We start from the raw sequence: 16,361 nt of genomic DNA on the forward strand, positions 1-16,361 counted from the left end.
TGAGGCACAGAGAAGTTAAGTGACTTGCCCAAAGTCACATGGCTGACAATTGGCGGAGCTGGGGTTTAAACCCATGACTTCTGACTCCAAAGCCCGTGCTCTTTCCACTGACCCAAGCTGCTTCTCAGAGATAATGGACAAAATTCCTGCTGTCAAGGAGTTTCCAATCTTATTACTTCTTACTGGTTCTTCACTCACATATTCCCCAATTCCTCTGCTACACTGCCATTGGATCGAGACAAAGAAGCAGTGTGGCTCAGTGGAAAGAGCACTGGCTTTGGAGTCAGAGGTCATGGGTTCAAATCCCAGCTCCACCACTTGTCAGCTGTGTGACTTTGGGCAAGTCACTTAACTTCTCTGGGCCTTAGTTCCCCCATCTGTAAAATGGGGATTAAGAATGTGAGCCCCCCGGGGGACAACCCTGATCACCTTGTAACCTCCCCAGCGCGTAGAACAGTGCTTTGCACATAGCAAGTGCTTAATAAATGCCATCATCATTATTATTATTATAAAGAGAAATGGTGGTAATCCAAGCACTTAATTCACATCCTGAACTCCCTGATGACCTCCATGCATCTGTCTCTCCCTTCTCCAGCTCACACTTCATTCTATCCGGATTATTTTTCTGGAAAAAAAAACATTCAGTCCACATCTCCACACTCCTTAAAAACCTCCCACAGTTGCCTATCCACTCTGCCATGACACACAGATTCTTTACTATCGCTTTTAAGGAATTAATGAGATTTCTTCTCCTATCTTACCTTGGTGATTGGCTACTACAAGCCAACATCCACACTTTGCTCTTTTATTGCCCACTGTACCTCAATCTCATCTGTGTCACCTCCAACTACTTGCCTGATGCTTTTTTAACCAAAGATAATGTATTTGTGATCAGAGGATAAGTAGATTAAACAAAGTGTTAATTCAAATCAATCCACTTTTCTACTTTGAAAACGTTGTTCAACATGACTTATGAAACAAACTATACACTAGGTATGCAGCTTCTGGTTCCCAAAATGTTGGTGAAATTAAGGAAAAACGCTTTAAGAATTGAAGGTAAAGAAAAAGAAACAAGACTCGAGGTGGGGTTTAATATCAATAAATGTTCCGTTTTTGAGCTCAGAGAGCAACAAAAATGATTAAAGATTTGGAAAATGAGCCTTTAAGGAAAAATTAAATATTTAATTTAAAGGAGAAAGGCAAAGGAGGGAAGTTAGCAGTTTTCATGCACTTGAATGGATAAGGCATATATGGCATATATAAGGCATATATAATAATAATAATGATGATGGCATTTTTTAAGCACTTACTATGTGCAAAGCACTGTTCTGAGCGCTTGGCGTACATGACGTTACTGTTCTGGTTGAATTAAGTCAGTGTCAAGATAAGTTCATTAAGAGTCACCATCAGACATTTTATAGTTCCTTATATTCTACGGTCAACTAAACAAGGAAGACATTTGCAATGGCTAGTAAAAGCAATGCATTATCATAAATCCAGTTAGCTTTAAACTCCAGTAATCAGTGTTTTGTCTCCCTCTTCTGGATTTTAAAATTAATTAACTTTACAGACTGTAAACATGTGCTTTATGTTATTTTTTCCACAGGCTTCCAAGTCAGTCAAATAAATTATCATGGCATCAGGATATCATGGAATTGTCAGTCTTAAAAAAATCAGAATAATGAAATTAATAATTTAAGGTTTCTAATACTTCAGTGCCGGCCGAATAAAGCACGATTCCAAGTTGAATGTAGACTACAAAGGAGCTCAAAAAGACAGCAAATACATAAGGACTTTGAACAAGTTTTTTTTTTCATTTCACAATGTTTCCTAAGAACCTAAAAGACCCAGCTATATATAATTAACATCAACACATTTCATCTCTACTAGAACAAATTAAACTAATTCTGTATGGCTGATGGGGAATGCCCTGCACACAAGGAACCAAAAATTACTCAGAGAATCAGGAATTAAAGTCCTGAAAAACATGTTGATTCTCAAGGTACGTGTTCTGTAGAAGTTTGCCTAAAGAGAACACCTAGTGGAAGCAAGAGACTTTGTTAAATTGTCAGTGACTGAAGAAATGATCTTTTATGTGCAGCATTTCGTTTTCTCCATCACCACATGAATCTGTGTGTACCATGGTACTTTTATCTGACTTTTTGTCATTATTCCCCCTAAATGTTGGCTGAACAAGCAGATTCCAAGAGGTCTTCAAATCACACACCTCCTTCTGTAAGTCTGTACAGCCCTTCTGGCCCTGGGTTGCCTATATCTATACTTTGGTATTATTCTCTCCCAAGCGTTTAGTACAGTGCTCTGCATACAGGAAGCACTTAACCGAGTACCGTCGATTGATTCATTGCAAGCCACTCAACACACATGAAGCTATTCCTTTTTCCATAAAATCCCAGAGATGGAAAGGCAGGTTTTCCTTCATCCATGTTCAATTGCTAACAACCCTGCTCAAGTACTGAGGATCAGAGGTGGAGGAGGTTCAGTTCATGCCATTTGTTATTGTGCCATAACCAAAGAGAAATAAACAGAGGTGAACAATGAGTTTCGCCAACTCGCAACTTTTTACAGTATTTACTTAAATAGAATAAGAGTTTAAAAAAAATTTACCTATTTCTCCCCACCAACTCATCAAAATTGGTATCTGGCTTTTGGCATTTCCTCAAACTGATCTTTAAGAATTCAGTAGCACAAACTATAAAACTCTGCAAGGTTAATGAAAGATAGCAATAATTGGCTTTGCAGAAACTAAAAAAAAATTGCTTATTTTTTAATAGAAATGAAATTTTATATGATTAATGGATATACCTCAACTAAAAATTCAACTTAAACATGCTTTACCCTGGACAGTTAAAGACATATAAAAACAGAATCCTTGAGTGTGAAATCTACCCTTTCAAGTCATTGGTCCATTACTTCAAGCAATTAACTGGATACCAGAGTACAGCCATGGTTTTACTAAAGAATCCAATTTTCTTACAAGGATGATTTCAAGCACTGGGATAATCGGGAACAAGGTAAATGTTTCCTTAAGAAGTCATACAGAATGCCACGAAATAAAAAAATAGCTTCAACTTCTATTGACTTTGATATATCACAGCAATACCCTACATACCTCATTAAGGACTTATACACACTAAATGTACTTCTTAGGGCAAGATGATTTAAAAAAAATAAGCGACCTCCAGTTCAGCAACTTGAGGAAACCTCGGAAGATTTAATGCAATATTGTCTGATAAAAGATTTTCTAGAAGTTTTTAGTACTGAGAAACAAAGGTTCCTCTTAAAATAGAAATCTAAGTAATTGAATTCAAACGTCCTGGGAACTGAAGTCACTGACATTTCTCATTTCATGATTCTTCTCTCTATTATGAAGAACTAGAACAGAGCATGTAACCTAGGGTAAGAAGTGTTAATCAGGGAGTGACATAGTAAGGTCTCAGCTTTTCCTTCTGTTCCTTCCCACCTCCAATCTGTCTCCCTCCTTCTCCACACTCCTTTTTCTTTACCTCATTTCATCCCACACACACCTGCCCCCACCCCATTTGGGTATCATTTTCCTGCTATTCCAGTTGAGCCTCCTCCTTTAATCGATCAATCATATTTATTGAGTGTTTACCATGTGCAGGGCTCTGCACTAAGTGCTTTGGAGGGTACAATACAACAATATAATAGACACATTCCCTGCTCACACCATACAGTGCAGAGGAGGAGACAGTGGGGAAAAGAGGAAATAATAACAATAATAATAATAATGGTGGCATTTGTAAAGCACTTACTGTGTGCCAGGCACTGTACTAAGCACTGGGGTGAATAGAAGAAAATCAGTTGAACACAGTCCCTATCCCACACAGGGCAATGCGGAAGCACAATGGTCAAAAAGTCCTGCATTTGTCCACCTTTGACCTTTCCCTCTGCCTAGGCCCTCTTGACCACTCTGGATATGCCTGATGGATTGATTAACCCAAACTACCTGGTTACTTGATTTACTCAAAACAAGCCCAATCATCTGACTGACTCAAATAACTTGGTTTCACAATTGACTCAAATCAAGTAGCCAAGCTCGAATTGAGTCAAGCACAGTACAACACGGAAAAACCACTCCCTTGAACTAAATCAAGTCCCTGGCCCTGCTTATCACCATATCAAAGGAGGTCCAGGACTAAACAGAAAACGCCCCAGGGACTCACAGCTTTCTATTCCAAAGTATTTCACCTACTGTACTGTTCTGATGATTATCAATCCTGTACTAATGGTACATAAAGAAACTCTGCATTGCTTGAAGTTGAGTTGGCCCTGACTAGCAAGGGAATCTCCACTGCTTAAGGTGTCTCCCTACTACTGGTGGATGAAGCACTAGTAGTAAGAAAACCTGTCTCTGACACACCATTTTCTACGCGGATTCTGTAAAGTTTTTCTTCCACAGCTCACAGTTCCAATCCCCATTTTAAAGATGAGGTAACTGAAGCAGAGAGATGTGAAGTGACTTGCCCCAGACATTTCACTTGCAAAAGACTTGCAGACAAGTGGTGGAACCAGGATTAGAACCCATATCTTTCTGACTCCTGGGCCCATGCTCTATTCACTACGTGGAAGGCTTTTGATAAGGCTTTGAAGGTGGGGAGAGTAACCGTCTTCCATCCTCAACAAGAATCAAAAAGGAGGTATGAGATACTAGTTTCCAAAATGTGGGACAAACAAGTGACCAAAGTTGGAGGACACACACAAAAAAAAAAATATGGAAAACCACAGACGCCTAATATATGGAGAAAAGTGATTTTTCAGTTTTCGAGAATAAGGGATCTTCTTGAAGCAAAAGGGTATGCAGATTTTTCATGTAATACCTGCTTAGAAGGACAGTTGTACCATAATTTCAGCAAATTCAGACCTTAAATGATAACGTCGAGACAGGCACGTTATCATTTCATAGCATTTAAATTCTCAATTCTACACTCTTCCTAGAATCAGAAAACCCTCAAATAAAATCTTATGACTGCAATATACTACTGTGATACAAACAATCGACGACAATTCATTACTTTTGCAGGGCTTTATTTTTTAGAATACCTGTATCTATAGTAAAGGAGGGCAAGTTGGTCTACTCCAAAGATGTTATAAATGGTCCACTTTTTTCAAGGTGATATCAAAAGGCCAGAGTCACCATAAATACAGTCCAATTACAATGTGATTGGATTTTTGTGAAATACCCAGTGCTGGAAAAGCATTTTGCTCCAAAATATTTCGTGGCAGAATTCATTCGTTATCGAGCTTGCAATTTTCCAAATTATTCCTCTGCTCCCCAAGAGGTGGCTAAAGAGTATCCTACCGAAGAACATATACTTTGGGCAGGATCGCTAAAAGGATGGTCATTTTAAATTTTGAATATGATTGGAAAAATCACGAGCCTGGATATCATTCATTCCTTCATTCAATCATATTTATTGAGTGCTTACTATTAAGCACTTGGAAAGTATACAGTTCAGCAATGAAGAGAGACAGCCCCGGCCCAAGCCGGGCAGAGAACTTTCATTCCAATCCCATCTCTGCCATCTGTCTGCAATGTGACCATGAGGAGTTACAATTTCTCTGTCTCAGTGCCTCATCTATAAAATGAGGGCTCAATACCTGTTTTCCTTCCCACATGGACTGTGAGTCTTATGTGGGACAGGGATCGATTGTCTCCAGCCTAATTATCTTGTATCTACCCCAGCAAGGATGGCACTGACACATATTAAGTGCTTAATATCATCATCATCATCATTATTATTATTTTAGACCAGGAATGGATGGCTCAAGGTTCCCAAATTTGGGATTGTAGACAGGTGACTAATTAGACCATCTAGAGCATATGATTGTTCTTTTCTGAAAGGTTAGAATGAAGACTCACTTGATACTCAATTCTCTGTGTTATAATCACTCTCAAGAAATTCTTCCTTAGGTCCAATCTAGGTATCTTTCGCTTTACTTTCAGCCCATTTTCTTTTAGTCACTTCCACTGAACCCTTCCTTCTACAAGGTCAGGAATTCCTACTAATCTAGAATAATCTGGAAATCTGGTGATCATGATGTTCTTGATGTGTTTCTCCAAAATGACAGAAAAGATTCACATTTCAAGGATTTTTCCCTCCCGAAGTGATACATGAAAAACAGTTGGTCTTAGCGTTTAATGCATTGATTGTTTTGGTGAATAGACTGCAAATTGAAAACTCAATATATGCAATGCTGTAATAAAAATACTGAAATGAGAATTATTCAATTCCCAAAGGGAGGGTAACTCTAAGAAAAGAATACAACATTCGTACTCACCGTGACTTTACTTCCAACTATCTGCATGCAGTGGTCAACGAAGAGTGTTTATGGTGCAAAAAAAATAAATAGCAACAATATTAGTAAGCTGAAGCTTTCCACACAGGAAATTGAAAGTCTGTTGAATTAGTAAATAACAATTCTCAAGGCTAAGACGTGATTTAGACCAGTTACCACGTGAAGCAACAGACATATCATCACCATTTGTACTATAACATCAGAAAACAGTTGAGGTTGCTAAAGAAGGTTTTTCATATCAGTACTCTTTGTAGTTTGAATATATAGAGAAGTTTATTCAGAAGGGGGTGCACATTTAAATAAACTACTAATGCAATTCTAAAGACTTAAAAATGTCATCAGGCTGTAAATATCTAGACAGATCTAAGTGGTGCATACAAAAATAGTACAAAAATTTTGAATGCAGCATGGTTATTATTTTAACTCCATAAGAAGTCAAATTTTGTTTTTGCTGTTTAGGGGTAAGGTAGACAACTAAAATTTGGCATGTTTATCACTCAATTCTTTATGTTAATGGGGAAAACGCATTAGCTCCATTAATCATTTTCTCTGGGATGGATTAATCTATCATATTAATCTATCATATTTATTGAGCACTTACTGTGTGCAGAGCACAGTACTAAGCTTGGGAGAGTACAACATAATTGGCAGACATTTCCTGCCCACAACTAGCATACTTCGAGAAAAAGAATATATATTTGATAATGTGCACATTAACAGGCATCTGAAAGTCACCCGAAAATACTTAGTGCTATCCCCACATGAGGCCTTCCAAGAAAAAGGATTCTACAAAATTCAGTCCTGCCTCTCAGCTGTTTAAAAGTCAGAGGTTTAACCAATATCACAAGATGGGTTTTTACACCACAAATCCAACTGTAATAAAAGCAGCTTTTTGGGGTCAGGCTGCCAAAAGGGAAAGTGGAAAATCCATATGCTAAAGCTACTAAGTGTACTATTTATTATTCATTATAAACAGTAACCTCTGCAGGTGAAATGTTAAAAACTGTAAGGCATAAAACAAGAAATGGAATACCTGGTCATTGCTGAATAATTTTCAAAAGCAGTAGGGGCTACTTAAGAATTTATTTTGATGTGGGCAGGGAATGTGTCTAGCAAACCTGCCATATTGTACTCTCCCAAGCACTTAGTACAGTGCATTGCACTGAGTTAGTGTTCAATAAATGCCAGACTGATTCTTGATCATCAGCCCAAAGATTTATTGTTGAAAGAAGTACATTCACCATATCATCAATATGTGCCTCCAATGGTATACCCTTTCTAGAAATGAAACTAGGTGGGGACCTGAAAACTTGAAAAAACTCTTTTTGGGTTTTTTTTTTTTACTCTGTGTGCCAAAATAGTCCTGAACTTGTCCAGTCAATCTGTCCTAATACTTATAGCCTGATGAGAAGAGCTATTAAGTCAAACACCAGAAGCAATCATATCATTGAACTTTTGAAATAGCTACTGATGAGCGGATGGGATTTTTTTTTTAACCAAGTCACTTGACATATTGCTTTCACAAAAGGTTTAGAAGATTACGTCTCAGAAAATTATTGCAAAAATGGGGCATGGTGATTCCATCTAAGTTCATACACCTCAACTGGTAAATTGAGCTTGTGTTCACTTTAAAATATGATACATTAAGTAAATGAATAATAATCTCATTTATTTTTGTCATGCCCAAAACACAACATTTCTACCTTTCTATTATTTAAAATGTTGTTCTTGAAGATATTTTTCCCCCATTCTCTTGATATAATGATACATAAGGGAAATTTACCTCTGGGTGCACTATGACATAAGACTTGATCACATCAATAGTGGGCATTAATTTGAATGGACATTATTTAATAATGTTTCTAAAACTACAGAAAATTCCCCCTAAGGCTTGATTTCACTAAGAGTTTTGGGTAGTGAAGGTCTTTGTTAAGTGCTTACTATGTGCGAAGCACTGTTCTAAGTGCTGAGTACAATCCGGGGAATTAAGAAAAGTTCTTCCCACAACAGGTGTCTTTCTGGATATAACACAGGTGACATAGGGAGCAGCATGGTTTAGTGGAAAGAGCCCGGGCTTGGGAGTCAGAGGTCCTGGGTTCTAATCCCGGCTCCACCACTTGTCACATGAGTGACTTTGGGCAAGTCACTTAACTTCTCTGTGCCTCAGTTACCTTAACTGTGAAATGGGGATTAGGACTGTGAGCCCCACCTGGGACAACCTGATTACCTTTTATCTACCCCAGCACCTAGAAAAGTGCTTGGCACATAGGAAGCGTTTAACAAATACCATCATTATCATTACTATTATTAACAGAAGACAAATTTAGTCACACACTAGGCATAGGTCAAGGTGTGCATATTATAGAGTTTTTCCCCATAAATGCAAGGTTCTACAATGCATCATGGGAGAACTGACTGTAGGTACGTGAAGGTAAAAGCATCCTTTTAATTAAGGTATCAGGCAATGTTAGTAACTACAAAGTCCAGCTCTTAATTACGTACATTAAAGAAAGAGCCTGCTGATACAACCAAAGTAACAATTGCCAAGAAAAAATGGGGACCAATGTAATCTATCTTGTTGGGCAGAAGAAAGGACTAGCTCCAAGCCTGATCTGGATAAACTGTAGGGGAGAGGAGAGAGAAAATAAGTGAAGGAGAATCAGTGCAGTCTTATGGAAAGGGCACTATCCTGGGAGTTAGAGGATCTGGGTTTTAATCCCGGCTCCACCACTTGGTTGCTGTTTCACTTTATTTCCCTGTGCCTCAGTTATCTCACCTGCAAAATCGGTTTAAGGACTGTGAGCCACACGTGGGCCGTGGGTTGAGTCCACCCTGATTAGCTTGTATCCACCTCAGCACTTAAAACAGTGCCTGGCACATAGTAAGCACTTAATTAAAAACTAAAAATCTTGGGTAACTGGAACCTAAAAAGAATCTACAGTACACGCTTTTAGGTGCTACAGGGCAGGGCAGAGACAGATGAGAAGTTTGTGACCAGTTAAAAGAGCCAGCCGTTATACTGCCAAATCATGACAGCATACAGGCTCCCATCTGGGATGAAGGCAGATGCTCGCAGCTGCTAGTCACCTATTAGGGAAACACACACACACGTTAAGCCCTTACTATGTGCCAAGCACTGTTCTAAGCACTGGAGTAAATACAAGCTATTCAATTTGGATACAGTCCCTATCCCACATGGGGCTCACACTCTTCATTCCTATTTTCAGATAGGGTAACTGAGGCCCAGAGAAGTAAAGTGACTTGCCCAAGGTCACACAGCAGACACGTGGGGGAGCCAGGATTAGAACCCTGGTCCTTCTGTCTCCCAGGCCCATGCTCTATCCACAAGAGACGGTGCAAATCCTACAGCCAATGCAACGTCTAGCTCTCCTTACCACAACCCAATCTATAGCCTTACATTTCTCAGTTTCACAGCCAGAACAGGATATGGCAGAGTTTGAGTTTCCAACCCAGCTGGCAAAAAGGGCATCACTACAATTTTGCACCAGCCCACATTACATTGGACAGAGAGGAATGGAGAAAAGGAAGTTCCATTGCAACACTATAAATATCTGCTTGGCGTTCTGAAGTACTGTTGCAACATGGAAAGAAAACCTTATGCAACCAGAGTGACTGGAAAACTGGCTCATTTTTGTCTTACTTCTGGGCCTTTCATGAAAAATTTAGTTCAGCGTTTTAGAAACTTGTTTCTCTGACACTTCACTAAAGAAAGTGGAGTCAAGAGTACAAGTATTCCATGGGGATTTACTAGAACTATCTGTATTTGACAATTCCATCCAAAGAAAAAAATGAATTGCAATGCTATAAATTGAGAATCAAAAATTAAGTATGAGTTTAGAGCTCTAATGCTTAGTATGTATTAGTGTGATTTATTCCAATTGTCTAGATATACTTAAAATTAAGTATAAGTAAAATTCCTTTAGGATCTTATTTCAGATAAATTTGCAAAACCACTGAAATGACTTACCCTAAACAGAGATGCTATATGGGTGCTCAAATACTATTAAACAATTTAAATAATCAGTAGAGTGAAAGTAGTTTAAATTACACAGCGCATTCTATGTATATATTTGTATTCGTTACAGTTATGCAGGGAGTAGCATGAACATCTTGGTTATTAACACATAAAAATTGAAAACAGTCACACAAAGCTTAGGCTAGAATGTTTGCAAACTCCCAGTAAACCTGTGGTTAAAACAAGGTCAAATTTGAAATTGCTTTCAAGAGCATATCAATTATGGAGTGAAGAGTATTGTCTAATTTTCCCATCATCATCTTTTGTTACCCCAATCCCAAGTTTATTAATGACAACTGAGGCCAGGGAGTTTTAACTCATTTTAAACACATTGCTATGACCCTGGTGCTGGACCAGGGAAAATGTTACCAAAATACAAATGCAGACATAGAAATAACGAAGCACCTAATGTATTGGATGATTGCATTTCACAAGCATGTTAATGCCTTAAACTTTGGAATTTTCATTCTTTTAAATGTAAGAATAATAATCTTATTACCTTCATCATGCCATGTCAATCAAATTTGACTTTTATTTTTGACATAAGAAATGAAAATATGAAACAATCCCAAAACATGCATTTCCTTGCTCAAATTAAAAAAGTGTAGAGATGGAAAATAATGTACTTCATATCAGGATCAAGTGAAAAACAAAAGCTTAAAATATAAAATATCAATATTTGCCACTTTCCAAACCATGCTTGTAAACCAATGAGGCAGATACTACCGTAATCTTATTTACCAGTTCATTTTAACAAATAACCCAGGATTATTCACTTACTGTTATCTCTGTTTTGCACCCAGATTTAGTAATTTAGATTTACTAGTGTTTTTGCCTTTAGTTATTTGAAAAATAATACTGAATAATACAGCCTGCATTTCCCAAAGCATTTTCACACCAAACAATAAATAGGGTGCAAAAATGAGAAAAGATTCATCAGAATTTCAAAGTAAAACCTTTTGCATCTCCTAATTCTACTGAAAATGATGCTCATGGCAATTTCACTTATCGCTTGAAACATATTTCTGCCCTCAGATACCAAAAGCGAATTAAAAATACATGCTGCTACCCTGCTCTGGTAGTGCTGCAATGCGTTATGTCTAAATTGTTCAACATTCAGCTCCAGCAAGCTAAAAGTGCAATATAGAGCCAATACAGTAGTGGAATTCAGGGCACAAGTCACTTGTGATTCCGACCGGAATTGCTACAGTTACGTGGTGTTACTTTCTACCACTTGAATTTTAAAATATCTTTGTCGACATGTGAAGGATTATGTTTATCTTCTTAAAAAACAACTGAACCCAAAGTGTGTTAAATGTTCCATTTTCCAGAAATGAGAAACTGCTTGGAATTTTTTGAGATAAATGTAGACCTTCTAACATAATTCTGAAGGGTTAAAGAGCAACTCATCAGGTAGATATAGCAGCATTTATTACATTTACTGCAAAATATATTACAAAGTTGGTACTGCTACCATCTGCAGAACATCCCTGGGCATCTTAATGACTCGGAAGACCATTGGAAAAAAGACAGGTAAGTGTCCTCTTACGTATCAATTAACACTACGCCCTGACTGGAATGAGGCCTAGTCATTACCACCTATCAAAGGGAGAAAAGATAATTTTCCATGCCTTTCAAGGGTATCTTAAACAAGAAGCTCTGTTTCCAGGCTTTCTGTTCAAGTAGCAGACAACAGATCATAAAAAATTCAATTGTTGAGCTCATGGCATGATCTTAAGTCCCTAACACTGCTTCTTTAATTTCTCTTATCTCACAAAATACAGCCCATCAGATGAGCTGATCAGACGTGTTCCGAACATCAATGTTACCCTGTTTACCAGGATGTCATAATTTCTACTTTTATGCTCTGAGCTGCCAAAAACGTTGCTTAAAAATCCCACCAATGGCCTGGAAGGTTTGGAAGTCTCATTGGTTTATAACTAAATAATAGTATTTATTGAATGCTTACTCTTGCGCAACACTGTACTAAGTGCTTGGGAGGGTAAAATAGAAATATTGTATATAATCCCTGCACTCAATAATAAAAAGTGTCATGACCCATACTGCTCAGCAGTTGTAAGATGTACATTAAATTCCAACAGTTTATCCACAGTTGAAGGCATTTTAAAGAGAATTTCTGAGGAAAGATTTTTCCAAAGAGTTTAAGGTGATACACAGAGGCAGAAATTTGGCAATTTGAGAATTTTTTTAAAAAAAGGAAGTGATTAAAGCAAAGCTTATTTTATCAGTATGACTTGGAAAGTCTTTCACATTACTTACGGATTTGGCAGTAGCAGAAATGTACTGAACAACCATTTCACGTTTTGTTGTCAAATCTTTAAGCCGTAAGGGAGTTTTGCGATCTTCATTGAGGTTCATGTCCTCCTGTTAAGGCAGAAGCCACATAAAAGGGGAGGGTTATATTTCATCAGGTTTTCTGGTTGTAAAGTCCAAAATCAAAGCAGGTGCTTACATAAAATACATATAAATATTAAAATAATAGCAATAATACTAGTGATATTTGTTAAATGCTTACTAGGTGCCAAGCACTAATATTAAGCACTGAGTTAGCTTCTAAAGTCATCTCTAGACTGTAAGCTCGTTACGGGCAGGGAACATGTCTGCTAATTCTGCTGTAGTGAACTCTCCCAATCACTTAGTACAGTGCTCTGTACATAGTATGTGATCAATAAACACTACTGAGAAGCAGCGTAGCTTAGTGGAAAGAGCCTGGGCTTGGGAGTCAGAGGACATGGGTTCTAATCCCACCTCTGCAACTTGTCTGCTGCGTGACTTTGGGCAAGCCACTTAACTTCTCTGTGCCTCAGTTACCTCATCTGGAAAATGGGCATTAAGACCGTGAGCCCCCTGTGGGACAACCTGATTACCCTGTACCTATCCCAACACTTAGAACGGTGCTTGGTACATAGTAAGCACTTAACAAATACCAGAATTATTATTTATTATTATGATTGATACAAGGTAATCAGGTCCCACATGGGGTTCACAGTCTAAGAGGGAGAAGAACAAGTGTTGAATCCCCATTTTGCAGATGTGGGCAGGGAATGTGTCTGTTGATTGTTATATTGTACTTAGGAGAAGCAGCGTGGCTCAGTGGAAAGAGCACAGGCTTTGGAGTCAGAGGTCATGGGTTCAAATTCCAGCTCCGCCAATTGTCAGCTGTGTAACTTTGGGCAAGTCACTTAACTTCTCTGTGCCTCAGTTACCTCATCTGTAAAATGGGGATGAAGACTGTGAGCCCCTCGTGGGACAACCTGATCACCTTGTAACCTCCCCAGCGCTTAGAACAGTGCTTTGCACATAGTAAGTGCTTAATAAATACCATTATTATTATTATTACTCTCCCAAGTTCTCAATACAGTTGTCTGCACACAGCAAGTGTTCAATAAATACAACTGAATAAATGAATGAATTCCCTCCTTCCCACCTTGAGGGAAAGGACTTTTCTAATATCGTTCCTTCACAGCCTCACATCTTGGAGTCCTAAAAACTTTTACTCTTCTACCAAAGTCAGTTTCTGTTTTTACCACTTGCTCTCAATTTTAATTTAGTTTTCCACATGGCTAGTTCAATTCTATTTGTATTTTTACCTCAACCATCTGTGGTCTTCACTCTGTTGTTCAATAATAATTATTAAACTCTTCCCCAAACACCAAAATGAAGCCCTTTTTTACATCTCCTGGAATAGACCTATGCTGCAGTAGTAGCTAAGTTAAACAGCGACTAAATATGGCCACGTTTCAGTACTTTCGGTTTCTACAAAATGAATCCAAACTAATATTCCTCAAAACTGGACCATGGTACTAAACATATTTTTCCACAGTGCCTTCGTAACTTTCCTAATTGCCTCTGTAAACCAGAACTGGTGCAATTTTTGTTTTAAAACAACCTAAGACAAGCATCAGGCACTTACTATCCAATTAAATAAGTAGCTAAATGGTTTATCTACCTAGAATTAATTACCCATTTCATGTTTTTACAAGACCAAGCTAATTTTACCAGAACAGACCTCATAGTCACATGTGTTCCTTGCAGGTTTGAACCTTAAACAGACTGTTGACCGAGGGGGTGGGTGGACTGCTTTAGATTTTTTCTGAGTACTCACTGTCTAATAACAGAACTTGTGTACGCTTCACAATGGAGGATAGTCTTTAAGGGACTGGAGTGTTTTGAAGCCAAGATGAGATTTTATTATTAAAAAAACAAAGATGGGTCTTAAAATAGCAGTCAGACCCAAACACTCTGGCAGCTGAGGCCTCTTATGTATCATGTGAGTGGAAAAGAAAGGGAGGGAGTGGGGGAAGAAAGTGACGAGCCTATTATAGAAGGAACAAAAAGGGCACAAACTGAAACTTTTAGACTTTCCACGAAGGTTTGGGGTGTAGAAGATAGGGAAAATGAAGGGTAGGAATGAGGAGCGATATACAAATAATTTTGACATGTGAAAGTATTACAGTTCCAGGAAGGAACTGTAGTGCAACTTCCCTAGATTTTTTTTTTATATGTAGACTAGGCCACCCAATTTCCTACATCTTATGATTCCTCTTTACAAATCACCATACCAATCCAAGTCATGCCACAGATAACTGCGATGATACAAAGGAGGGTACTGATTAATTTCAGGGAAGTATGCCATAAAACCACAACTCACATTGTCCACAGGTTTGGACATTTCAATTTTTTTTTAATAGATTCCTGTAAAAGTATTCTACCTGGAATAAACCACAATCTTAAAAGCCAGAATTACACTGGGGAAAGTACATTATAGAAATCCAAAAACAACCTTAAGGTGAAGGAAATGGGTCTTCTCTTTTCATTTTACAATCAGAGTAATTCATGATCTGGGCAAAATGCAAGTTATTAAACATTCACTGATCACTTTCACTGAGCATTCCCCGTGTACCTTAAGATACAGACCCTCTTATGGAACTCACATAGAAATGGAAATACTTCCATTTTAAAACTCTCCTGGGCAAAGCTATTACACATTACTTCTGCTGACAAGGGGAGAGGTTACATTCTGGCTAATCCTAATTAAAGATTCATCAGAAACTAATTTGCATGCAGGCATCTTTTGCTTCAAGCACTTTGATTTTTGTCCATTTAAAAGCTCTGTTTAATTTATTCCTAAACTAGGCTTCAGTGTGAGATGAAAAATCAAGTTGAGAGTAGAACTATTCATTTAATCATTTATTGAGTGCTTACTGCATGCAGAGCACTGTAATAAGCACTAGAAAGTAGAAGCCGTGCTACCAAAATGTCCCATTAAAAAGTTGACTATAGGAAAACTGGAACAAAGCTGTCCCAAAGTGCCAGCACTCATTTCACAGATGAAGTCACCTGCCCGGGATTATTTCAATCAGAGGCATCTTGTTCCTTGACTAAGACATTTACCCTCCTTTATCTGTCCACTGAAGGTGCATTCATTCATTCAATCGTATTTATTGAGCGCTTACTGTGTGCAGAGCACGTACTAAGCGCTTGGGAAGTACAAATCGGCAACATACAGAGACGGTCCCTACCCAACAATGGGCTCTCAGTCTAGAAGGGGGAGACAGACAACAAAACAAAAGAAGTAGACGGGTGTCACTATAATCAGAATAAACAGAATTATAGCTATAGACACATCATTTATATAATAGAGTAGTAAATATGTACAAATATACACAAGTGCTGTGGGGAGAGGAAGGGGGTAGGGCGGGGGGGTGATGGGGGAGGAGGAGAGGAAAAGGGGGGCTCAGTCTGGGAAGGCCTCCTGGAGGAGGTGAGCTCTCAGTAGGGCTTTGAAGGGAGGAAGAGAGCTACTTTGGTGGATGTGTGGAGGGAGGGCATTCCAGGCCAGAGGTAGGACGTGGGCCAGGGGTCGACGGCGGGACAGGCGAGAACGAGGCACGGTGAGGAGGTTAGCGGCGGCAGAGGACCGGAGGGTGCGGGCTGGGCTGGAGAAGGAGAGAAGGGAAGTGAG

The 16,361-nt window shown here is 38.6% G+C and overlaps 1 protein-coding gene across 4 annotated transcripts in view; it reads right to left on the reverse strand.

Moving 5' to 3' along the window:
- Positions 1 to 16,361, reverse strand: part of DIAPH2 (diaphanous related formin 2) — a 786,157-nt gene that overhangs the window by 714,518 nt on the left and 55,278 nt on the right. For all 4 annotated transcript variants that reach the window (XM_038747818.1, XM_038747822.1, XM_038747820.1 and 1 more), the window contains 2 exons: positions 12,656 to 12,760; positions 6,322 to 6,342 (listed from right to left, as the gene is read on the reverse strand). In XM_038747818.1, the coding sequence (XP_038603746.1) occupies positions 6,322 to 6,342; positions 12,656 to 12,760 (126 nt within the window). The remainder of the gene's footprint in view (positions 1 to 6,321; positions 6,343 to 12,655; positions 12,761 to 16,361) is intronic.

Source organism: Tachyglossus aculeatus, chromosome 6 (assembly GCF_015852505.1).
Source record: "Tachyglossus aculeatus isolate mTacAcu1 chromosome 6, mTacAcu1.pri, whole genome shotgun sequence".
Taxonomy (NCBI): domain Eukaryota; kingdom Metazoa; phylum Chordata; class Mammalia; order Monotremata; family Tachyglossidae; genus Tachyglossus; species Tachyglossus aculeatus.